We start from the raw sequence: 25878 nt of genomic DNA on the forward strand, positions 1-25878 counted from the left end.
GGATAAGCTAATTCCCATAGTCCCATATGAAGGTAAGAACACACTCATATATAAACACATGTGGATCAAGAGAGCCAGAGCCTAGACAGTTACTGGAGTATAGGGATCAGGTATGTGCTTAAGGTTTAGACCTTTGAGCACTAGCTGTTCCTTTTCAGACTCCACGGGGTTAAAAATAACTGCCGGGATATCAGTATAGAGATTAACTTGGCTGAAAGAAAGGAGTCCTCTAAGAGGCATCAGGTGGGACCACAGCAGGCAGGCTCTACTGTGAGACCTGACAGATCTACTCAAGTCTGCCAGGTAAAATCACGGTTGGATGTCAGAATTACTTCCGTGACTGCTACGGCTGATAGGCTTAGTTTGGGCTGGAGTGGGAGGAGCAAGAGGCACAAAAAGGAGGTAAGGAGGTCAAAAGCTAGTCCAGTGAAGGATCTCCCCATAACTGCACTGAAAATGGTAGAGGCTGCCTCTTTCTAGAATCAGAGTTGCACAGTGTCAGCTCAGAGAACCATTCAACTCAAAAGTTGACCTGCATAGCACTCCTAAAACTGACCTGATCGTCAACAGCATGAGAGATAACACACAAAATCCAGATTCCCACCATCTCTTGAACAAGTGGAAGATCTGGCACTAATGGCCTAGGATAGGATGTGGGGGTTAGGTTTTCCCACCCACGCAGTCCCTCTCTCTCCTTGTTGTCTCACGCCTGCTTCGCCATCATTTATGTCACTGGTCTGGCCCATCTGTGCCAAAATACATACCATCTGGAACTCTCAAGGACAGGACAAGGCAAGTCATTCAATGGCTGTTTTTATGAGAAAATATATTCTGAGTTCCAAATAGATTATGAATACATGTTTAAACACAATGTTTTTCCTTAGCCATTCCCAGGGCCTTTGTTGTAAGTTTTTTGGATTGTCACCTTTCTTTCTCAGCATCTACTATTTAGTTTGGCTAAAGGTTCTGTCCAGTGTCATGCAGCTTACATGGCCTGCCACACTCCTTTCTGTATACTCCTTAAACTTCTTGGATCTGAATCTCTGTTTCAGTTGTGGGCTGCTTCTATTAATAGATGATTCACAAGTTTTAAAAATCTAAAAAGACATCTTGTTTTGGTTTTGTTTCCTTTGCTTTTAAATTTCAAGTTTTTTTTTTTTTTGAAGTCTATTTGGTAAAGGGAAAAAGAAGTACAGAGTGACTTGTCTTTTTTCCTACTAATTCAAAGTGCCATTACTTTCAAAAGCTTTCATTTGCATACATGTCCTTCTGGATTTTTATACTGAATCTTTATTTATTAAGCATTAATTACATGTATATATGTAAAGCAAATTTCAGGTTTTAGGGTGGGGATTAGCAACTTGCTCTTAAACAGATCTAGCAAACCAACCTAAAATAGTTAACTTAGGGCTTTTCTATTTTAAAGTGTTAAAAAAAACCAAAAAAAACAAAACAAAAAAACCCCAAACCACAGTATTTCAGGATGTGTTTTGTTTTTCTGGCAACAGAAGACACGTTCCAGCAGATGGGGCTATAAATCTATATATGATTCTTGTTTTAGTAGCATCACATGCTCTGACAGAACACTTACCAAAAAGCTTATTTTTATTTATGTGCTATTACTGAAAAAAATTAATGTATTATGGCAATGTTGCTTCTATATTACTGTGATGTTCTGACATAATATATTTATATTTGGTCTTTCTCCTTGGTTTCTGGCACAAAGCTCCTAAAACCCTTGTAATGTCCTAAGTAATAAGGGTGATGATAGATAGGAGTATTTTTTATTGTGATATTTGGTCTCTGCCTTCAGTTCCAAACTGAGTTTCTAAATCCTTTGGAATTTCTTGAGTAATAGGAACATCTTTTGGTTTAATGAGGTGACTGTTGGTGGGCTCCTGGATAGCTTCAAGATGGGGGCTGGCTGCCAGGAAGAGTGAACCTGGATTAGAGGCCTGGAACTCCCCCATCACCCCCGCCCCCTCCTAGCCTCTGGGGAAGGGAGAAGGCTGGAGATTGAGTTAACAATTGATCATGCCTACATGATAAAACCTCCACAGAAACACCACACAATGGGGTCTGGAGAACTTCTGAGTTGATCAATGGGTCCACGTGCCAGGAGGGTAGCCCACACCAATTCCACAGGAACAGAAGCTCCTGTGTTTGGGGCCCTTCCAGACTTCGCCCTATGTACCTTGTCATCTGGCTGCTCATCTGCATCCTTTAGAATTCCCTTTATGATAAACTGCTAAACATAAGTAAAGTGTTTCCCTGAGTTCTGCGAGCCATTCTAGCAAATTATCAAACCCTAGGAGAGGGCCATGGGAAGGCCCGATTTATAGCAGGTTGGTCACAAGTCCCAGGTTGACACTGATGTCTGCAGTCAAAAGCAGTCTCATGAGACTGAGCTGAACTGTGGGGTCTGCACTAACTCTGGCTGGTGTTGGGACTGAACTGAATTGAACTCTGGACACCCTGACAGTGTCCAGAGAGTTGGAGAATTGGTTGGTGTGGGGAACAAACCACACGTATTTGGTGTCAGAAGTACTGAGTAGAAATAGATCATATTTACTAAGGGAAAAATGCATCTTTTCCTGCAATGTACTGACTGGAGATGAAAGTTATAAAGCACAGACACAACTTACACTACTAGTTAATGCGTTAACTTGTAAGTTTTTTGATTATAAGCTATCATGAGAAATCATTTTATACACACAATACATATACACGTGTACACACACCAGTAACTGTAACAAAAGCTTCACAAATGACTATTCATCTTCATCATGAGCAATGCATTCCAGTATTTTCTATTCTATTTCATTTTTTAAAAAATGATTAACAACCCGCTAGTAATTTTACAACACACTGTGCTGTTAGTCTCCTTGGGCCAGGTTCCATGCTGCTCAGACCAGCGGTTCTCATCCTCTGTCATTGTTCCCCTGAAAGATGGGACAGGAACAACACGAAGCACCACTGTTCTTACAAACTGTAAACCAGTGGGATGTGGGTTGAGTGTCTCAGTAGCTTATGACCTCTGCAAATGGGACCAGGTAAAGATTTAATTCCAGTATAGAGGGTGACTGAAACCTCACTGGGCCAATTCCGAACGCATGGTGCTCGGCAGTGGTAAATGGATGAGCTCGGGAGCCACTGTGGGAACGAGACCAAGTACATACACACGCTTTCTGATGCACAGCAGGGTCTTTTCCCTGTCTCAGTGAAGAGTGGTATAAAGGGCTACCCTGTAACAAAGGATTGACCAGCCTCATCGTACCCAGATAAAAATGAAGTGGCCTCAATTTGGGGTTGATGAAAGTCAGTCTTCATTCCAAGGGATATATTAACTTGTTATACTTCAAGACTGCTTTCTCTATGAAAAGTAAAATCCTCAGAAAATAATGTTCCAAAAGTATATGACCTCAGATCACTTTTGAAACATATGATTTTCTATTATTTTCCTTGGTTTTAGAAAGACAACATACTGCTTCTGTTTCTGCCAAACTCCAAGTAAAGTCATTGTCTATTATGTTACATAATGTCTCCTATAAAAGGACCCAGGAAATAAATGATTCCTTAACTTCAGTGCTGGAAAAGGTTGTTTTTCTTAAGATATTTTTGTTTTTCTCTGTCTCCCCCTCAACAATAAACAACAAACAATAAATTCCAGGAGGATTTCCTCTTTAATTATTGGGATTCTCAGAACTAAATGCTCAACCAGATCATTCATACCAGGTAATTTATTTCTGTTTACATCAACTGTTTGCTCTGACTTATGTGAAATGTGAAAGCATTTATTACCTCATTTGAAATGATGTTTAATTTTGAAAATCTACTTCAAATCCTTTCCCAGAAAGAAGCAGAGAAAAAAATTCTACAGAAAAATAAAAAATGGAATTCAAGAAAATGGCTTCTAAGTCCAGGGACAGCCCAAAGAAATAAAGCCTCTATGATAGTTCACAGCCAATTGCTACAAAAAAGAGACTTCCCTGACCATATCAGCTTCTTCATAAGAAACCCGATGCATTGTGCTGCTGGATATAATAAAAGAAAAAAATGAGTTGCTCTTTCCCTTTTTTGGATCTGCCCTGAATGCAGGTTTTTACACTTAACATCTTAACTTAAATACTGAATATCCCAGACTACCCCAAAGCTCCAAGCAGAAGGAAAGGGGACTAAGTACCTGCATGAAGCTTCCATGCTTTACATCCTGGGTGCAGGAAAACCACACAAGAATTGAAACCTAACTAGAGTCCAACATAAAAACTGTTTGTTAACGCTTAGCTTCAGAATCTGAGGATTACTGAGACAAAGGCAAGTGTATCTTTTCAAGGGATGTCAGCCACACAGTAAAAAAACAAAACAAAAAAACACAGCCCAAATCAAACATGGAGAGGGTCTACTTCTCAGAATCAAGATTTGAAGACATTCTAATCTGTTTTCTGATAGATTCAGGAGGGCTAATCAGTTTAAAATATCTATACTCCTATTTTTAATGCTGATGACTATTGACATTAAAGATCCCTTTGCCTCTTTTCAATCCTTTCCAATTTAGTAAACATTAAGCACAAGGCACGGTTCCAGGTATTATGCAAGACACAAAGGTGAACAAAGACAGGGCTTGGTCCTGACCTTTTAATTGTTTATTACTCAGAGGCGGAATGCACATTGCAGCTGAAAAATTCCCAGAAAACTCTTTAACGGTGAATAAAAAACAGCCCCTTAAACTTTCAGAGGATAAAAAAGCAAAATCCTTCTTGCTGCTTTTTGAATCTATCTTGCCACATCATTTCACCGCCCGTGCAGTTACCACAGGCTGCTGAATGCTCACCTCTCTGCACAGTTACAATTTTTCTTAATTTGGTGGAGAATTTAATTTTGTTTACATGGGCCTTTGTTTTTTTTACAGTTCCACCTTAGACTAGACTTAATACTAGTCCTGTTTTTCAAAGTTTCATTAGACAAATAATTAATCCTTTCATAAACTATATTTTTATATTTTATTGCTTATTTTTGTTTTTATATGTATCACTAATTCTTAAGATTTTGATTCCCTTTGGACATATTAGGCTTCACAGATCTTTTTTTTTTTTTCCTTTTTTTTTTCTGGTCAAGTGAAGCAGTGGGTGTGGAGAAGGAACAAAGGAATCTGTAACTGGTTGTGATCAATTAGGTGTAAACACCACTGCACTCGGACCGACCAGGTTTCAAGGATCTCGATGATAAAAGTCTGGGTGGGCTGCCAGTTGTCTCAGGTGAGCAGTCAGGCTGTGGTGCAACGCACGCTAGTTTAGAAAGTGAGTGACGACTGCTAAACGCAAGTGCAACAACCACACTGATTTTACCTCGTTCACAGACAGAACTGGAAGGTTGGTCCTGGATGGCTGCCTGGTCCTGGATGCTTTCAGTGGTCTCTTGATCTGCGGAAAGTCTTGTTTCGGAACAAATGTTTCAGTTGATATAGATGAATGATGCCTCTTTAATGTTTTGATAAACCATTTAGGACCCAATAGATTTGGTTTGCGGGTCATTTTCCTGTGAGTACCAAATGATTTCATGGTTGGAGAGTGCACTTTTTCATACTGGCAATGTGTAGCATTTAATGGAGAGAGTGTGCTTGTATTTGATATTTTCTGGTTTGTTTCCAGGATCTGAGACTTATTCAAACCACCAGCTGCAATATCAGGAAAGAACAAATCCCAGTTTTGATGCATTGTCAGTGTGCTGCATGTTGCATTTTCAAACTCCTTAAGTGGTTCTAACGTTAGATGAACAAGTCTTTGGCACTGATGGGCTTTTGACAATATACGGTGAGATCCGGCCAGGGCTCTGAGAAGTCTGGCTTGCATTACCACATCCCAAACTAAAAGAAAAAGAATTCAAAGTTCAAAGCTTTTTTTTTTAAATGTTTAAAATATATATAATATTTCGCTAGACAATACACATATTGCTTTAAAAAAATTTCCAAAACAGATACATCTTAACCTAATTCTAGTAAAAGAACAAGGTTAAAAAAATAAATACAGTGTTTCTGCCTCTTTTCCTTTAGTCAATGTTTGGCCTTCCTTCTGGAACATTACAAGATCATAAAGGTAGTGACATGACAAGAACCTTAAAAAAGAAAACAGAGTGATAGGACCTCTTATTTCATTAGCATATCAATTTAAACAATCTGGTGCTTACAAATTCCTTTATTCAATATTTATTCAGCCTTTACAATGAAACAAGACATGAACTGAGGCCAGGGATGCATCCATGAGAGCACAGGGCACCTGCCATCATGGTGCTTAGGTCTCCTGGAGGAGACAGGCATTTTCAACTGCTCTTTATAAACCAGTGGAACAGACCTTACCATTGAGCTATAGAGCATGAGATGCTGAGGAAACACAAAGAGCTCACAGGAAGAGGCAGGAAAGGCTCTCAGAAGATATAAGCTGCTTCTTGAAGAAGGTGCTTTTCAGGTTGGGGCTGGGAGCGGGCATACGCATGTCAGCTACACACACACTCGAGACAAAGGAAACAGACTGTATATGTAAATAACTTCCCCCCTTATTTACAGTATAAAATGTTCTTTAAAAGTAAGCGCACAGTAGGTAATCAATAATTCTTTAAAAAAATAACATGTTAGGTGCTAGAGATACAAGTATGATCTCAGAATTCACAGTCCAGCAGAGGAGATAGAATCATATGTCATACAAATTGCTATGAGGTCCAGAGAAGGGTGGATGCAGGGTGAGGGGTGAGTCACAGAGGTGACTTTGAACTGAGACTTGAAAGGGCAAAGGGGTCAGCAAATCAAACACCCCAAGGTTTACTTATCTGACAGAGTGCAACCTCAGTGGAGGCAGGAGGGAGTGGCAGGAGATAAGGACTGAAAAGGAGCCAGCAACCAGATCATGAATAGATCCGTTAAGTCATCCTAAAGAGTCTTTACAGTTAATGGGAAGCCAGAGCTTTAAAATATGAATGTCACATGGTCAAATGTATTTTTTTTTAAGATGAGGTCTCACTCTGTTGCCCAGGCTGGAGTGCAGTGGCATGATCATAGCCCACTGCAGCCTCCAACTCCTGGGCTCAAGTGATCCTCCTGCCTTGCCCTCCGAAAATGCTAGGATTATAGGTGTGAGCCACCATACCCGGCTTAACTCTTGATGGTTTTTATATCCAAGTAGATCAGTGGTGGGAATGATTCTTCTAATTCTCTGGCCTCTGAGTTTCCTGAGTGATTTTGTTATTCACTGTCTCTCAGCTACTCACTCCTATGGTCTTATGCTCTGACCCATATAGTAGCCACCAGGTAACACATGTTGCTATTGAACACTAAAAACGTGGCTAGTATAACTTGAAGCTTCATTTTTTAAAAAACATAAAATATCTCAATAATTTTTATATTGGTTACTTGTTGAAATATTTTTGGATATATTGAGCTAAATACAATCATTAAAACTAATTTCACTTGTTTATTTTTACATTTATCAATGTAGCTTCTAGAAAGCCTAAGATTACATTTGTGGCTTGCATTGTATTTCTATTAGATAGCGCCCACCTTGTCATTATCAATAAGTGCAACCTCACATTCTCAATTTCATGTATTCTACTCACCAAACACCACCTATCTTTCCAGCTCACTCCTTCTATTATCCAATCCAACAATTCTTCAACCACTATAGGACCTACAATTCAATGCCCCAACCACCTTTTCATTGGGTCTCACTCCCCATGACATCACTTCCTCCATATCCAGTTTATAGTCTATGGTCTACCATTATAATCTCTCCCATACTCAAATCCTCAAATCTCATGCATCCCTCACTTTTCCACAAACCCAGGTGATATAACCTCAACTCTAATTAAATATAATTCACCTAAGTTGTGTCAGCATTCCTGCAGCTGAACTTGGCTAGAGACAACCAACCAAGCTGTCTGATTTCACTCTAAAATCATGACTATTCACTTCAGGCAGGCCTTTCATGCTGCTCAACAATCTCACTACATTTCCCCACTATATCCTACTCTGCTTTCTCCTCAAAATATCAAGCCTCCTTCTCCTTTCTCATTCTCAATAATGGCCTGGTCAACATACCCATACACTGTTTCTACAAAAAATTTTAAAAAGTTAGCTGGGCATGGTGGCGTATGCCTGTAGTCTCAGCTACTTGGGAGGCTGAAGCAGGATCGCTTGAGCTCAGGAGTTGGAGGTTACAGCAAGCTACCATCATGCCACTGTACTCCAGCCTGGGTGACAGAGTGAGATCTTGTCCCTAGGAAAAAAATTTTAAAAAAATGAAAGAAAAAAAGGCACAACCAGCACCCCGCCTCTATCTTCCTCCACTTTATATTTTGCCTTTGTATTTAATATTTAACATCACTTGCATACTTTACTAATTCACACAACATGAACTGAGTTCTTACCATGTGCCAGGCATTGATTCTCCTGGTTGCCAATACAGCAGACGATAAAATAGACAAAAATCCTTATCTTTTGAAACTTACTTTACATTGGCTGTGACAAACAATAAACATGGTAAATCAGTAAAATGTATGTTAGTGACAGTGCTAAAGGAAAAAAAGATAGAGAAGGATGGAGTTTTGTAAGCTCTTTGAGGATAAACATTTTTGAGTTTTGTTCATGCTCAATCTCATGTAACAATAGTACCTAGCACATAGTAGGCATTCAGTTAAATTTTTAAAAAGGAAATACATGGCAGTTATTCAGTTGCTAGGCACATTTCAACATTTACAAAACAATAATATCAATTAAGAAAACAGTTACAGCTAGGCTAAGATTCAATGGACAAGTGACCCTAATCTTTGGGAGTATGCGTTCCAATTCTTTAACCTCAAAATTATTTTATGGAACTTTGCAGTTACCACTCTGCACTGGCTCAATAAAGGGTCCATCAAGTGTTTACTGACTGAGTGCTTTTTACTCCCAGCTAAGCCGGCCAAAGATCACTGTAAGAGGCAGGAGGTCATAGCGGTACTGGTGTTAGCGAGAGGGTTCGCGAGGCCGGGTGCCAAGGCGGAGACCTTAGTGCCAGACCATGCAAGCGTCTAGGGAAAGCCAGTGCACTAACCTCTCCGCCAGAAGAAAAGAAGGAAGCACCGGCTTCCTCGGCAGGACTGCAGGCAAAGAGACAAGCGCAGCACCAACCCCCGGCTCCCGCGGCCAAGCCCTCTCCTAGAAGGACGCTCCTTTCCAGCGCCTGACACCGCGCAGGCGCAGGGAACTCCAGACCCGGGCGCAGCGCGAGGCACGCAGGCCACGTGACTGCCCGACCACGTGACCCGCACCGCCGCGACCTCTTCCGCTCCCTAGTCACTGGGACCTCCCGGTCCCTGCCTGCTTCCGCCTTCCGCTGGCTTCCTAATCCCGCTCCTCTCGTCGCTCTCTACTGTCCCCGCCTTCGTCCCCGGATGATCGCGTGCTCGTGCCAGCTGTTGCTTGCCACTTGTACGGGCGCCAAATAAAGTTTCCTCATTCAAAAGTTTTTTTTTATTTTTAAAGCCACATCGCTCCCTTTCTCAGCTCCTCCTCCGCAGCGGAACCGTCTCTATTTCTGCGGACGGTGCGACCCGAGCGTTGGGGCCGGCGGCGCGAAACGTAATGGCGAAGCCTCCGGCGTCTCTCTCGGGACAGGACGTAGGGTTTGTCTCGCCTTTCTCCTCCCCACTTTTGCGGAAAGCCGGGCCTCTCCGGGAACGTGTGGGTGACAAGCGGAGGGCGGACTGCTCCCCCGCGGCTGTTCGAGTCTCGCGGTCGGGCCCCGCTTCCCAGGGTCGCGTTTTCGGGTTTCGAAGCCTGGTTTGGAGGCAAAAGCGAGGCGGCCCCAGGGGACGGAGTCCGCCCGCTGCGGCTGCTCGCAGGGGTCAGGACTTGGATCAGCTTTGCAATCTTTTCCTCGCGGTCACTTTTTATTTATTCACTTTAACCAATGCGCTTTCGGGGGAGTTAAAATTCTCCCTAAAAGTTGGGAATCTCAGATTTATTGAAAATGTGTTTCTTGCTGTTGCCGATCAAATCATCGTCTCACAGTAAAACTTGCCTGTAACTTTTTGCTTTTTAGTCGTCACCTTACAGATTGTGGGCAAAGTTGTGGGCGACCATAAAAATAACATCCATTTGCATAAATTGAATGTTTATATTCGAAATAGATCCTTCAAAATGTTGCAAAAAATGGGAACACTTTGAATAAAATGGCCCTACCTGGGCAGGAAGGAGATGTATGCCAGAAAGAAGCCAATGGCCCACAATTTAAGCAGGCACCGTCATGCAAATATAGGAAGTGAGTGCCTCCTTAAAACTTGCGCCATAGGCGCCTTTGGCCTCACCCAGGCCAGGGACCTTACCCCGGAGGTGCAGGCATCTGTCTGTCGTAGAAAATGTTGTGATTAGAGAAATAGTAATACTTTAAAATCGCAAAGGACTGTCACTTATTTTATCTGCTGCTTTGGAAAATTCAAATGTCAGTTGATTTAATGTTCCTTCTGTCCCTCCAAGGCATTAGTGATTTTAAAAAATTATTTCTAATCACAGTAGTTACTGTGCACATTAAACCTAATCACTTTTTTTAGGATACTCAAAGCACCACGGAGCCAGAACATATTTGCAATTTTTTCTTTAAAATTCTATAGCTATCATTTGAGGAAATGGTTTAAAGACGTAAATACTCAAGGTACAATCCAGTAATTTAAAAATTGTCTTTTGTGACCTGAAGATATAAACACTGAACAGCTAAGCTCCATGCTCTATGTTTAAAACTGTGCAGAATTTCACCATCTAGTAGCTTGTTTTTTCTAACTGAATTATATGTGTTTCCTGAGAAAATATATATAATTATATAAGATGATAATCTGTAACTTCTGGTTTTTGAATAAAATCAAGAATATTTTTAATTTTTTAATGCAAGTATAAGTTTTTCCTCATCTCCAGCTTTCTTCATTCTTTGACACTTCTATAAAATCTCTAATTTTTTGGCTGGGAGAGTGAGAGTAGCATGCCTTAATTTGTTTAGGGGTAGAACAAGAGGGAAGGAGAGTGCAATAGAGTGCAGATGGAGAAGGCAGCCTGGAAAACCTTTGAAAAAGATGTGAAATTGACTTAGACTATAGATTGAGACAGAGAAGAGAAACAGGTTCCTAAATAGCTTTATTTCTTTGTTCTTCAAGCTCATTAGCATCTTTAAGGCTGTTTTACATGCATTGCCTCATTCATCTTTCTAAGCAGGTGAAGTCATTTAGTAAGTAATAGACCTGAGACAAGAGCCTGTGTGATTTTTAGGCTAATCTTTTTCTCCCCTATCACATTGTTAGTCTACTTACTGATTCAGGAAAATAAAAGGAATAGAATAAGAAAGATAAGACTAATTAGACTCTAGAGGAGAATCTGGGATTAGAGACACCAAAACTACTTAGCTTCCATGACATACCAGAGAAATTCTTAGACTTTCTTATGTTTTGATATAGTAGTCACACAGTACTGTTTTACTTTTTTAATAGCTACATAAGAAGGCATTTTAATTTAAATGGGGTGTTCCAGAAACTAAGATAGCCTTTATAGCAGTGGTCCCCAACCTTTTTGGCACCAGGGACCGGCTTCATGGAAGACCCGGTTCCTAAGTTTCATGGAAGACAATTTTTCTATGGAAGGGGAGGGGAGGAGGGAGGAGGGTGGGAAGGAGTGGGGTGAGGGATTGGCCGAGTTCAGGTGGTGACTTGGCCTGGTTCCTAACAGGCCACGGACCAGTACTGGTTGGGGACCACTGCATTACAGTATTGATGCTCCTCAGTAATATATTGTATGTGACTCTTTTTTCTAGATCATTTGCATATCTTACAATTAAAGACAGAATACCACAGATCTTAACTAAGGTTATTGATACGTTGCATCGACATAAAAGTGAATTTTTTGAGAAACATGGAGAGGTAAGAATTGTGTTTTAACTTTAATTTTTTGTTAATTTTTCAACAGAAACACAGTAAGTAGTTATTGAAGTTAATCAGTTTTCTTGTAAAGTGTAAAAGTGAATACATGGGCCAAATATTTATCTGGGTGTAATGTAATAGGTTGAAATGAAGTATAATCATGTGGTAGTCAAGGATAGAGCAGCCAATCCCATTTAGAAAAAAATTGTGTTCCAACAATTAATTCTGTCAGTTATTTAGACTTCAGAACATATTTTCTAATACATACAATGTTATAAATGGTGACTAGGTTGTTAACTTGCTCAGGAAAGCTTTTTAAATTTAAGTTTAGCTGAATTGCAGTATTTATGTTAATAATTTGAAATCTTGAGTCCTGGAAGCTCAAGGTGCTGTGCCAAACTCAAGATGAAGAGTGACATGATTGGTTGACACATTATGCTGATTAAAGATGAGAAAGACTCATTAACATTCAGAGCAGGGTGAACTTTATTTTATTTTATTTGGAGAAGGGGTCTTGCTTTGTCACCCAGGCTGGAATGCAGCGGCACTATCATAGCTCACTGCAGCTGTGAATTCCTGGGTTCAAATGATCCTCCTGCCTCAGCCTCCCACGGGATGGGACTTTAGAAATCACCTTGTCCATTCAGTTACTAGATGAGGAAAAATCCAAATAACTATATTTTGTAGGTATAGGTCTTTAAACTTGCAAGTTCAGTAATCTTTCTATTACTCAGTAGACTGTAAAAGACCATGCACATACCAGTACATTTTTTTTTAAAGAGTTAACAACAAAGATATACAGAAATGGTTGGTGGTCTTTTCTTCCTGGCCAAATTGAGCTGGAGCAAGGCAGCACATAGACAATTTGAGCATAATGTTGTGTTTCTTTATCAACCTTTTTTATATTGTCTTCTTTGAAACTAATCCTGGCACAATATGGGGATCACCTGTTCTTTTGCTGAGATTATAGCTTAGCTTGGACACTGACCTTTTTTTTAAGTGTTTAAATATTCTTTCTTTGATATTACACATAAACCACACTAAAATGCCTTTCAGTAAATAAAAGGCAGCATTTTAGTAGACGTAGGGAATTATTGGCATAGTAAAGACCAAAAGTATAAAGCAAACATTGATACCTTATCTCCAGCCCTTGCCTTTAACAGGCTAATGAACACAAATTAAAACACTAATGAGCCTTGCTTGGTTCTAACACAGTGAAGGAGTTTCCCTAGTACGTAAATGTATCCACATAAACAGTTATGTAAATCTAAATATAAAACCAGTCTTCAGTAGGTTTTGAGATGGCAATTTACTCTTTGTGAAAAGTTGAGTGTTATTAAGTCCAATCATATCTTTAGAAGGAAAAAACAGTGATAGCATTTATTGAATTGGAATTATTATCAAAATTCACAAAACCGATCATATTCATTTAACCACAAGCCAGCCTTAGTTAAATCAGGACTGTCCAACAAAAATATTCTGATACTCATTCATGATCTGAATTCTGGTGTATGAGATCAATTAAATTGTGGTACACATAAAAAAAAAGTCATGAGACATTTCTGTTTTATAATAAATAAGGCAGTGGCCAATTGTTACTCATTAGTAGCTTTTTTGAGATAAGCTATCAAGTCTGCCCTTTCTGCCTCCTTCTTAATGCTATTGAAGATCATTTTCATTCCAGGTATGTACTTCTTGGGAGTCTATATATGCTCCATCAGTGTATCCTCTCCTCAGGCGATGCCTTTGTTCTTTCTGGTGTCAGGTTAAGAGAATCTAGTAGCCTGACCTGTCTTCCACCCAAGAAGCCATGGAGATTTAGGCCAGTCTTGTGTTTGCCTCCCTTTTCCAGGGTGTGACCCTGGGCACACTTTGGAACAAAAATCTTCTTGCCTTTTTCCGTATCACTCATGTTTAATTCTCTCTTTAGTTGCTGACAGTACAAAGGTTCCCCCTCTGAAGCCCGACATGACACTCTGTAAGGCACTGACATTGATGAATAGTTTTAATGTTTATCACAAAAACATGGTTTTGTTTTGATATATGCACACATTTAGCATATAAGTATAATTTAGGCAAGTTTGGGTTGCTCACTTGAGTATTTTGTCATATACTTAAGCAAGTCCCCATAATAGTTGAACTTGTAATTTCAATTTTTTCAACTGGTGTGATCTAAAATATAGTAATTAATCGAGTTGTAGCATATTACTGCTTGGCCTGTATGCCCGTAGTCATCAGGTGACCATACCAGCTGAGAGCGAGAAAGCACGGTCTATTGTCCCTCCAGCTCTAATCCATTTCACACTGTCCTGGGGATGGGACAAGATCTAAATAAAATGTTGACATCAGTCTGTTTTTGGTAGCCTTTCTGTCTCCTTTTGCATGCATCTCTCATACCTACGGCCACTCTCCTTAGGCCCCACGTGTTCTCCTAGCTCCATAAGCCTCCAATTATACCAGTACCAGGCTTGTCCCCAAAGGAGCCATGCCACACAGTTTTCTGTCCTCCTGTCTTAGTAGCCAAATGCCTATTCCCTTAGACTACCTGGTTTGGCAGACATGCATCCCTGAGAGACAGGGGACCAGGCTTTATTCATCTTTCTTTGGCCCTGAATTTAGTATCTGACACATACAGAGTATGTGTAAACATTTGAAATGAATTGAAGCAAGTTAGCAAACTGGCGTTGACACAAATATTAGTCCATTATCTCTTCCAGGTATTTGCCTGTGTAAAAGAGGGTGCTCACAAACCCTGTAAAAATCTTAATTGTTGGAATTTATGCTTAAATAATTAGTTGAAGTTAAAGAATTTAATTAAGGTAGAGATTTGGAAGGAGACCTCCTCTCAAGAATGTGGGGAATCTGGGGCTCAGCTCCTAAAATTTATATTTTTAACAACTTTTCTTCTATTTTTGAACTTGCAGAATTTCTAGAGCTTCAGCCTTTCGTTCTAGTGGCAAAAGAAATTCTACTTGGGAAAAAAAAAAAGATTGGAGAGATGTCTGTATTTCGACAATTATAGGTCTGAAAGTAGGGACTGAATTCCCTTAATATCAACATGGTGATAATGATTTTATAAAAATACTCATTTGGGTTTGATGTTTATTTCCTACATTTTATTCTATATGTTTATTAGGTTTACATCTTTTTTTTTTAATGAGCAGGAATCTTGCTAGTATAAAACCAAAGGTTTTCATTTTCACTTTATTCTGATCCCGTAACATTTGTCCCCTCTCTAATTGGCCTATTATGTGAGATAATACTGTAGAACCTTGTATGTCAGGGTATCTATCTGGAAGTTGGTGGAAAACAAATAATTTTAAAAACCCTTTGAGCTGCCAAAAGAAACCTCAGGAAGACCAGAATAACACATTTGGAAGCATGAAAGACATGGAAAATCTCATGGTTTGTCCTCTTCCTGTGCATGGTAATGGTCATTCCACCCAAAGATACAGAAGGGCCAGAACTTCAAAACAAAACAAAGCAAGATAGATAAGTTATGATTATGTTGATCTGAGATCTGCATATGTTCTTTGATTTTCAACTTAAGAATTCTAAATTTAATGTTTACAATAGTTTGTGAAAGACATAAAATATCATTTTGAAATAGAGTACTTTTCTGTCCTTCTTAAATTTAAGTCCACAAAAATATATTACCCTAGAAGAATTACACATGTGCTCACACACAAACACACAATTTATTTTTCTTGTATTTCCACAGGAAGGCACGGAAGCTGAAAAGAAAGCTATCTCTCTTCTTTCTAAGTTACGGAATGAATTGCAAACAGATAAACCAATTATCCCCTTGGTTGAGAAATTTGTTGATACTGACATATGGAATCAGTACCTAGAATATCATCAGAGTGTTTTAGATGAAAGTGATGAAAAACCAAGGTGGTTCTACTCACCATGGTTGTTTGTAGAATGCTACCTGTATCGTAGAATTCATGAAGCAATTATCCAGAGGTAAGTATATAACCATCAACTAGTAAATGTTTAGATACTTTGTACTTTTTTTTGAAATTATTAAAGGGTAAGTTTAAAAAGTAGCACCAGTAGAAACCTGATTTAGTTGAGTTCAGTAAGTATTAATGGCATTGTTAGACACTTCTGCATATGTTACCAAGTTAATAGATTCTTGGCAGTTGTAATCCACTTACCTAGAATAGATATAAGATTAAATATCTGAAGCATGAACTAATTAAAGATTCTTATAAAGACTTCTAGAGTAAAAAAAATTGTACTTACTGAGTAAAAAATAATTTGAAATAATTACATAAATATAAAATCAAGATGCATCAAAGTAAGCATATGTTTTATTTATAAAAATAGATAATATGCCACATTTATTTGGTATAAGGAGTCATCAGTCAGAACAGTGAATCACTCTTTTGTTTTATACACTGTGTTAATCTTTAGTGTTGGGTTTTTTTTGTTTTTTTTTTTTGAGATAGAGTCTCGCTTTGTTGCCTGGGCTAGAGTGAGTGCCGTGGCATCAGCCTAGCTCACAGCAACCTCAAACTCCTGGGCTTAAGCGATCCTACTGGCTCAGCCTCCCAAGTAGCTGGGACTACAAGCATACGCCACCATGCCCGGCTAATTTTTTTTCTATATATATTTTAGTTGGCCAGATAATTTCTTTCTATTTTTAGTAGAGACGGGGTCTCGCTCTTGCTCAGGCTGGTCTCGAACTCCTGACCTCGAGCGATCCACCTGCCTCGCCCTCCCAGAGTGCTAGGATTACAGGCGTGAGCCACCTCGCCCAGCCTAGTCTTGTTTTTTTTTAAATGGGTAGGTTAGAAAAAGACTCTGAAAGTTACACATGTATTTTAAAATAACCTTTTATAGGCTTGTTTATATTATTTAGTTTTTCCTAGGAAACTTCTAAAATAGAATTGATTTATAGTGCAAAAGAAAAGGTAATGTGACCTGTCCTTTTAGCCCACAGGTTCCAAAATACAGGTTTGCTGAATACGAGGAATCCTTTGGTATCTGTTCCAACATAGCGTTAAGATAATTTAAAATGATTGATAAGCCAGTTCTAATTGTAAAATAAAATTGTTTTGGGAAATGTATGTAACTTTGAGTCTGTTCATTAGCTTTTATTGTCTTACTCTTTATAATTTTTTTTTTAAATCACAATTTGTTTTTGCTGAATACATAGGTTTTAGAATTTCTGCTCTAAAAGCAATGCACACTATTAAAAATCTGGTATACTACCTGGCACACAGAAGTCACTGCAGCAGGAGATGTAAGGAGCTGTCATCTATTGAATACTAGCTATGTTACAGTTACTGTGCAACCCAGTGAAGTGTAGGCATTGTTATGATTTCCATTTTATAGTTGAGATGACTGAGGCTCAAAGAGGCTCATAACTTGCCCAAGCTTACAATGGCTAGTAAGTGGTAGAGCCAGGATTTGAGCCTGGTCTGTGTAAATCACATTAGAGTTTTTATCAGACTATTCTTCCCAAGTAGGAGATTTAGATGCTTGTCAAGGACCAAGAGTAGTCTGAAATTATGGTGATGGTTTCATAACCCTGGGAATTATTGGAAAATATCTGTGGTATGACTCAGAGCTGCCAAGGTGTTGAAAGATTGGGTGGCACCTTGAGTAGGGTTAGTAGAGTTTGTAAGTTAGAAGGGCAAAAGGAATAGTGTTTCTGAGTTTGACTTTAGAGGTGGATCAGGTTTAGAGAATAAAAAAACCTAGAGCAGAGTTCACAAACCTGGATACACATTTACAACCCAGTTGGGGAGAGGGAAGGTGGTTTCAAAGATGCAGATTTTTAAATCATTATGTTAGAATAAATACTGATCCTTTAATTTATCTAGGGTGGTGCCTGGGTATCAATTTTTCTTTAGGCACCTCAGGGAATGATATCCACTCGTCCAGGGAACAGCTTGTTAAACAGGGTAGAAGGAAAATGTACCTTTAAGTTCAAGAAACTAGAATGTGTAGAACTCTTCCCAAAGTGATTTCTCTGGCAGGTATTTGATGGTCTGGGGATTGGTGTTACATTGTGCTAGAACTCAGCTTTTAGGTTGGCATAATAAAGAACTGTCTTAAAGCAGAACTAGCACTGAAATAGTTTTTAAATGTCCAATTGGTCAGGTTCTTTTAGGGGGGATTCCTGTCCTTAGTCAGTGGCAACTCCAAAGTGACCAAAGGAGGGTCTTCTAACTTTTGTAGGATCCTAAGGCACATATTAGCTTTACGACATGTTCATGTTGATCTACCTTTTTATACTGAAACATGCCAGGCTAAGTTAAGATTCAAAGTTTTAACCATATGTGAAATTTAAACATGTTAAGTAGATATACTTCAGATATTGAAAGATGAAAGTACACAGAAATTAGCAGACATTTTAAGACTTTTTATTAAAGTGTAATTCATAGAGAAAAATGCACATGCCTTAAGTGTTCAAGAGCATACTCGTGTACCCAGGGCCCAGATCAAGAGGCAGAACCTTCCTACTACCCCAGAGGTCCCCTGTGAGTCCCTTTCCAGTCACTGCTGTCAAGGATGGCCAGTAATCCTGACCGATGTTTTGCCTGTTTTTAAACTTTATTGACACGAAATGATAGGGTGTGTGGTTTGTGTCTGGCTTCTTTCACTCATTGTTATATTGGTGCGATGCATCCGTATTGTTGTATATAATTATAGATCATTCATTCTTGTTGCTCCGTAATATTGGCATTGTATGAACATATTGCAGTCTGTTTACTTATTCTATTGTGATAGGTGTTTTAGTGGTTTCTGGTTTGGAGTTATGAGGAATGCTGCTGTAAACATTCTAACACATTTGTGCTGAACGTGTGTGTGCATTTCTGTTGGGTATATCCGTAGGAGTGAATCATTGGGTCAGAGTGTATGTATGTATATATATATATATGTAGCTTTAGTAGATCCTAAAATAGCAAACATTTTAAAATAAGAAATTATCTATCTTTATATAAATTTAGTCTTATAAATATGAGAAATAAGGCTCATTTTTAATGTGACATATGACTTTAAACTAATGAATGATTTGTTAATAAAACATTTGACATGGGTTGGCAAACTATTTTTGTGAAGGGCTAAGTAGTAGGCTTTGAGGCCATGTGGTCTCTGTTGCAGCTGCTCAACTCTGCCCTTGTAATGTGAAAGCAGCCAGAGATAATATGTGTAAATGAACATGGCTGTGTTCTAATAAAACTTTACCTGTGGACACCAAAATTTGAATTTCATGTGTCACAAAATATTGCTCTTTTGCTTTGTTTTCAGCCATTCAGAAATGTCAAAACCATTCTTTTTTTTTTTTTTTTTTTTTTTGAGACAGAGTCTCACTCTATTGCCCAGGCTAGAGTGAGTGCCGTGGCGTTAGCCTAGCTCACAGCAACCTCAAACTCCTGAGCTCAAGCGATCCTCCTGTCTCAGCCTCCCGAGTAGCTGGGACTACAGGCATGCACCACCATGCCCGGCTAATTTTTTCTATATATATTTTTAGCTGTGCATATAATTTCTTTCTATTTTTAGTAGAGATGGGGTCTCGCTCTTGCTCAGGCTGGTCTCGAACTCCTGAGCTCAAACGATCCACCCACCTCGGCCTCCCAGAGTGCTAGGATCACAGGCGTGAGCCACCGCGCCCGGCCTCAAAACCATTCTTAGCATGTAGGTCACACATACCAGGTTGTGGGCCAGATTGGGTCTGTGAGCTACTGTTTGCTGACCCCTACGCTTGAACCTATGCATCCAAATGATTTTTATCCTTTAAGTCACCCTGAGAGACTGATTGATTTCAGCAGTGCTGCCATTGGTAAAAACATCTTTGAATTCTTTGGAACTTTTTTCAGAGCCAGTTTACAGAGCCTCAAAAAGGAAACTAATCTTCTCGTTTTTTAGTTACTCCTCATTTTTAACCAAAATGGTTTTTTTCAATTTGATACACACCTCATTCTACTGAAATCACTCTGAGTAACTTTTGGCTATTTCCAAAAGTAAATTGACTTCAAAGGATGAAGATATGTGATCATTGACGGGACATTTAATAATGTGCCACAGGTTCTGAAGAAAATTCCAAAAGAGGAATTCCAAAAGTGCTTTGAGTAATGGCAGCATCCTTGGAATAAGGGTGTAGTTTCCTAAGGTGACTGACTGACTGGAAAGAGGCAGCCGTCATTTGGATGTATAAATGCTGGTAGGTTTTTTTTCCCTTAAATCCTGTTATATCATTCTTACTGTTTTTACCCTCATGTGGATGGTCCCTGGAAAAAGTAGCTAATTGACAAGATCCAATAATCTGAATGTCTTTGATATTCAATTCTATAAAGGCGATTATATTAGTATTTAGATCTTATCAGTTATGTTTTTCTTAGGCCAATATTAATATGACTGAATCTCTCATTGGACAGCATGAAGATGTAGCAGTGGCACATACATCACCTTTGGTAAAAATCATCCCGGGAGTAAAAGTTGCCCCCAAAATGCCTATATATAGATGATCAAAATTTATCATTCTAATAATAATATTAAGTCTGATTTATCTTGAGTACTCACTGTGTTTCCATAACACTTTGTTTGACTCTATTAGTGATTACTTCATTGTATTCAGATATTCAGTTTATATCCATATATTGTTGAAATCCTGCCACATTGGATGCTCGTAAAATGTTTGTTGAACTAAAGCAGTTATCTTGAAATTTTGTTTCTCTTTCTCCTTCTTTTGCCCTTGAATCATTGCTGGGTAAATAATTATGGGCATAGTTACTATAATTATTTAATACTTCAAGAAAAGTAGTTGATTTGGGAGCTTTTGACACTTAATTACCATTGCCTTTCGGGGATTTATTTTTGTATAACTTGATTATCTATGTTATATCTATTGTCTGTTACCACTAATTGTTGAGACTGTATGGTACTATTCTCTTTCCTTTAAAGAACTGCAATTACCCAAATGTTAAAAAAAAAAAAAGTACAGACTTACATAAATGTTTCATTTATATTGTTCTCCTACTTTAGTCCACCAATTGATGACTTTGATGTATTTAAAGAATCAAAAGACCAAAGTTTCTTCGAGTCACAGGAATCTATCATTGCTTTATGTACTTACCTGCAACAGTTGGTGAGAACTATTAAAGATCTAGATGAAAGTCAGCTGAAAAATGAATTTTTTAAACTTCTGCAGGTAAGTATGATAAGTAATCTGCCAAATATATTTGTTAATTTAAACAGAAAATAAACTGGTACACATTTAACAAAGCATATATATATATATGATTAAGTTATAATTGATAATTTTTTATCTAACATAATAGTATTACGAGTTGATAGTCCACTTAATTTCTAAAAGTGGGTTTTGAAATCTTTGCTACTCCAACTGGAAATGATTTTAGTGGCACAGGAGTTTTCTGACTTCATAGTTTCTGTCATGCTTTTGAGAATACTTCACAGTGATGTGGTTGGTCCAGCCTGACTTGTCCTCAGCATTGGCTCTGTCGATTATTTGTGGTCAGACTTGACATGTTACTTAATTTCTCTGGGCTTCAGTTTCCTCATCTCTTAAATGAGGATGATGGGGTATAGTATACCCCATAATTCGATGTGAGAAATTAAAACTAGGTTTATGCTGATGAAGCGCTGAACACAGAGCCTGCTATTATCAGCAGGTGATAATACTTGGTGGTCAGTTGACCTAATAATAATACATTTCTTCATTTATCTTGTATTAAATTTAGTTTTTAATTCGTGCAAACATCCTAAAATTTATAACATGTTAGAACTATTTGAAAACATGTGGTACACGATAGTATATCCCCAGCCGTCTCGTTTTCCAGAAATTTGCTGACAGGTTTGCAGGGCGTGGCAAAGCCCTGATGAGACTTCAAGGGCAAGCAGAGTCAGCGGAGAGATCATGAGTAAAGGCGTATTTTGAATTTGGAAGAAAAATTGTTAGGACATTGTTAACTAATAAACCTAGTTTTTTGGTTTTTTAGGGGGTTTCCCCCCCCCAATTGTCCTTTATGCTTAGCTTGGAATTAAAAAGAAAAAGAAAAAAAACTAGTGTGCCAGCCCTGGGCTCCTAGCTAGCCCATTCTTTCAGGGAAAAGTCTTTGAATGTGTTCTTTGTCCCATAAGTATAATCAGTTGTGAAGAAGAATGAGCACCCATCTATTTTCTGTCATCCATTTTGGCCAGCGACTTCCCCTGCCACTCTGCTCCCAAGTAAAGGGAACCACCGTGAGCAACAGGTTAACGTCTTAAGTCAAGAGAAGCTAGTTTGCAGAGAATGTCGACCCGTTTTCAAAACTCCTGGCACTCTCCGACTGTCCATGAAAACATTTCTGGACATACTTTGTTAAACACTGTTCCAGGTGCTGAGCGTGTGGTGATGGGAAATAAAAAGTCCAATCCTCACTGTCATAGAACGTGTAATCTTGAGGGAATATAGACGAAAAATTGTACAAATAACTATATAATTGTAAACTGGAAGATGGAGCGAGAGAATGTGCAGGAGGCCAACACAGAACCTGTCCCAGGTGGTGACGGCCATCACGTACACCACTGTATACGTTTCTTTAGCAAACTACGGAAAAGTGTGACCTTAGACACTTCAATTGTTAGTTAAGCCTTATTTTTCAAACCATTCATCTCTCTTTTTAAAAAATACTCTTTGTTGGAACATGCATTCTCTTATTTTAAATCACAAATGAGAGTAGAGTCTATTTTGGCTAATATTTATTGAGAACTTCTGTATGCCAGGTATTTGGTGCACTGTTTACATGCATTATATCAATTATTTAATAATTCTCACAATAGCTGTGTGAGGTAAGTATTACTATCTTGTTTTCCAGTCAAAGAACCTGAGCCTTAGAGATCTTAAGTAATTTGCCAGTGGTCATTAATTGAAGATGCTGGGATTTGAACCCACGTCTGTCTGATTTCAGAGCTTGCAGTTCGAAACATGTAATTTTATAGCTTAAAAAAAAACAGCACTACATACCATTTTCTACAAAATAAAATTGTTATTTCAGTTTAAAGCCAAATAATAGATAATTGATTGTGGTGGGTCTCTAGTTAAATTGCCTCGTCTAAAGAGTTGGGTCTTTTTGTTTGTTTTTGGAGATACTCCTGAGTAGCTAGGACTACAGGCACAGATCACCACACTTGGCTAGTTTTTAAAAAATTTTTGTAGAGATGGGTGTCTGTGTTTCCCTGGCTGATTTCAAACTCTGGCCTCAAGCAATCCTCCTGCCTCGGCCTCCCAAAGTGTTGAGATTACAGGCGTGAGCCACGACGTCTAGCCTAGAGTTGGGTCTTTAGACATCACCTTGTCCAGCTTTTTAAATTTACAAATGAGAGAACTAATCCCAAGGAGGTTGTCATGTCCTAAAGTTATACAATTAGTAAAAGAAACTGGGCAATTTCAGGGGCTTTGGAGGAAAAAAGGAACTGTTTCATTTTTCTCTTGAATCTGGATAATAAAGTAAACTCTGAGCCTCTCTTTGCAGCATCTGATGATGTTCTAATATCTGTAAGATGCAAAAACTTTTCCTCTGAAAAAGCAATAAGGATACTAAAATCACTGAAACCAGTTCTTTTAAGTTCATTATGGACCGATATTAAAAATTTCACTCTTTTACCTTATTAATTATAGCATCATATAAACAGTCTTTGCATTATTAAAGTATAGATTTTATATTAAGAGTTTATAGAAATTTATGACTATTTTTAGCACCCCCCCCCCACCACACACACATATATTGTAGTAGAGTTTTTGTTGGTTATTCAGAAGAAGGGTGAATGTTTTGTACTTTTTCTTTTTCAGATTTCGCTGTGGGGAAATAAGTGTGATCTGTCTCTATCAGGCGGGGAATCTCGTTCTCAGAAGACCAATGTAATAAATTCTTTGGAAGACCTAAAACCTTTCATTTTAGTGAATGACATGGAACATCTTTGGTCATTGCTTAGCAATTGCAAGAAAAGAGAAAAAACATCTATTAGAGTGGATATTGTTTTGGATAACTCTGGGTTTGAACTTGTTACAGACTTAATATTAGCCGACTTCTTGTTGTCCTCTAAACTGGCTACTGAGATCCATTTTTATGGAAAAACTATTCCGTGGTTTGTTTCTGATACTACTATACATGATTTTAATTGGTTAATTGAACAGGTAAAACATAGTAATCATGAGTGGACATCCAAGTGTGGGGCTGACTGGGAGAACTATATTAAAATGGGTAGATGGGTTTACCATGATCATATATTTTGGACTCTGCCTCATGAATACTGTGCAATGTCTCAGGTCGCCCCTGACTTACATGCTGAACTACAGAGGGCACATTTAATTTTATTCAAAGGCGATTTGAATTATAGGAAGTTGACAGGTGACAGAAAATGGGAGTTTTCCGTTCCATTTCATGAGGCTCTGAATGGCTTCCATCCCGCACCTCTCTGCAGCATAAGAACGTTAAAAGCTGAAGTTCAGGTCGGTCTGCAGCCTGGGCAAGGAGAACAGCTCACAGCCTCTGAGCCCAGCTGGCTGACCACTGGGAAATACGGAATATTTCAGTATGATGGTCCACTTTGACTCGGTTTAGGAGCAGTCAGTTGTGTAGAAAGGTCTACCAAGCATCTTTTCATCCCTAGAAAAGCAGCGTGCCAAGTTCAGTCACTTGACTGCTCTGCATTAGCTCTGGGAACCCTAGCTTCTCCACGCTCATTTACATATACTCATTTTGCCCCACTGCATTGTTTCGGGGTTAGATGGTTTTAAGCTATTATAGTTACAGATATTTATGTTTATGTTGGCATTTCAGTAACTCGTTTCAGGTTAAATACATAATTTCAAGTGGTTTTAATAAACTTACTTTTAATTGGATAAAAAGCAAAATATAAGTGAGTTCTGCTTTTGAAGTTACTTAACTCTATCTTTTTCTTAAATAATATATACTGCATGGTATTTAATGTTCTAGGAAGCATGGAATTTAACTTGATTTTGGGCTCCTTGAAACAATGGCTTTGTGAAAATACACATTTTAATGATGCTTTGTAAAGAGAGGCATTTCTTACAACTGTGATGTTTGAACACATTAAAGCAGAACTTACCTCATAAGTTAATTCTTTTGTTCTTGAATTTTATTTCATTTCAATAGCTTGTTTTATTTGCATGCATTTGTATTTCAATTGGCCTGTGGAATGGATGTTAGGAAACACAAAATTGAATAGAGTGAAACAAATAGTATTTGAAGAAATGTAATACCTTTTACATTCTGTTTATGATATCTTTGACAAACTGAAATTCTTTTACCACATAAGTGTTTTAAATGAACAGATTTTTAGTTTGCAGTTTTTGAAAAATGTTTTAGGTAGACGATTCTTATGCATTGAACTTGGAATACTATGAACAATGAATTAATTTATTTTTTATATTCTTACACATTTTATTGGCCATTAGCACAGATATTGAAGGCTAAAAATTTCAGGTCACTTTGTTTTGAAACTGAAATTGGAAATGAACCTGGAAGTGTTTTCTTGCACTAGAATAATAAAATGAATTATACTGAGAATCTCATTGGTTTTATTTTCCAAGGGGAAAAAGTTGAGAAGGGAAGATTAAAAATGAGATTTATATAGCAAAGAAATTCATAATGTGTATTACAGATGTTGCCAAAAGCAGTAATTAAATAATGCCACTTACAAATGAGTCTATGCTCTTGCTAAGTGCTTAAAACTTTTTTATATTAATAAAATATTTACATAAAACTGCACGTTTTGAATTGACTGTGTTTCGGTATCTACATGTGTTCCTTTTTTAAACATTGTTACTAAAATGCCTCCATTTTAGAATTCTTTGTAGACACTTTACATAATTTAGAACACAGTTGTATATTTGGATTGTCTTCATAGCCACAGTGTGAGCTATTGTGTGGTAAATTACATTCTCCAAAGCACTTGGATTTTCTTTTTCTACTT

At 38.3% G+C, this 25878-nt stretch overlaps 2 protein-coding genes and 1 pseudogene across 4 annotated transcripts in view; 1 reads left to right on the forward strand and 2 right to left on the reverse strand.

Annotated features, from left to right (window-relative positions):
• The window catches only part of RMND1 (required for meiotic nuclear division 1 homolog), a 34225-nt gene extending 25020 nt beyond the window's left edge, over positions 1-9205 (reverse strand). The window contains exons 1-3 of one of the 3 annotated variants that reach the window (XM_069487971.1): positions 9078-9205; positions 8413-8503; positions 5346-5863 (exon numbers count right to left, since the gene is read on the reverse strand). In XM_069487971.1, coding sequence (XP_069344072.1) covers positions 5346-5849 — 504 coding nt within the window. In that variant the 5' untranslated portion in view covers positions 5850-5863; positions 8413-8503; positions 9078-9205. Of the gene's footprint in view, positions 1-5345; positions 5864-6352; positions 6468-8412; positions 8504-9077 lie in introns of those variants that run through there. The other 2 variants (XM_069487970.1, XM_069487972.1) reach the window with 2 other exon arrangements.
• Positions 9206-9528: 323 nt separating this feature from the next.
• Positions 9529-25472, forward strand: ARMT1 (acidic residue methyltransferase 1). The gene is made up of 5 exons (XM_069488004.1): positions 9529-9648; positions 11820-11925; positions 15647-15891; positions 20926-21091; positions 23732-25472. Exons 1-5 carry the CDS (start codon positions 9608-9610, stop codon positions 24491-24493), a joined length of 1320 nt encoding a protein of 439 aa, XP_069344105.1. The 5' UTR covers positions 9529-9607; the 3' UTR covers positions 24494-25472.
• LOC138395606 (cytochrome c-like) lies at positions 13521-13837 on the reverse strand (annotated as a pseudogene).
• Positions 25473-25878: the final 406 nt, after the last annotated feature.

The sequence above is a fragment of the Eulemur rufifrons genome, chromosome 15 (assembly GCF_041146395.1).
Source record: "Eulemur rufifrons isolate Redbay chromosome 15, OSU_ERuf_1, whole genome shotgun sequence".
NCBI classification, from domain to species: Eukaryota; Metazoa; Chordata; class Mammalia; order Primates; family Lemuridae; genus Eulemur; species Eulemur rufifrons.

Bases quoted from the DNA above. Each gene is read 5' to 3' on its own strand.
- ARMT1 (XM_069488004.1), top strand. From the start codon at position 9,608: ATGGCGAAGCCTCCGGCGTCTCTCTCGGGACAGGACGTAGG. The intron at 9,649-11,819 runs GTTTGTCTCGCC...TCTTTTTTCTAG, and splicing joins CTCTCGGGACAGGACGTAGG to ATCATTTGCATATCTTACAA. The intron at 11,926-15,646 runs GTAAGAATTGTG...GTATTTCCACAG, and splicing joins TTTTTGAGAAACATGGAGAG to GAAGGCACGGAAGCTGAAAA.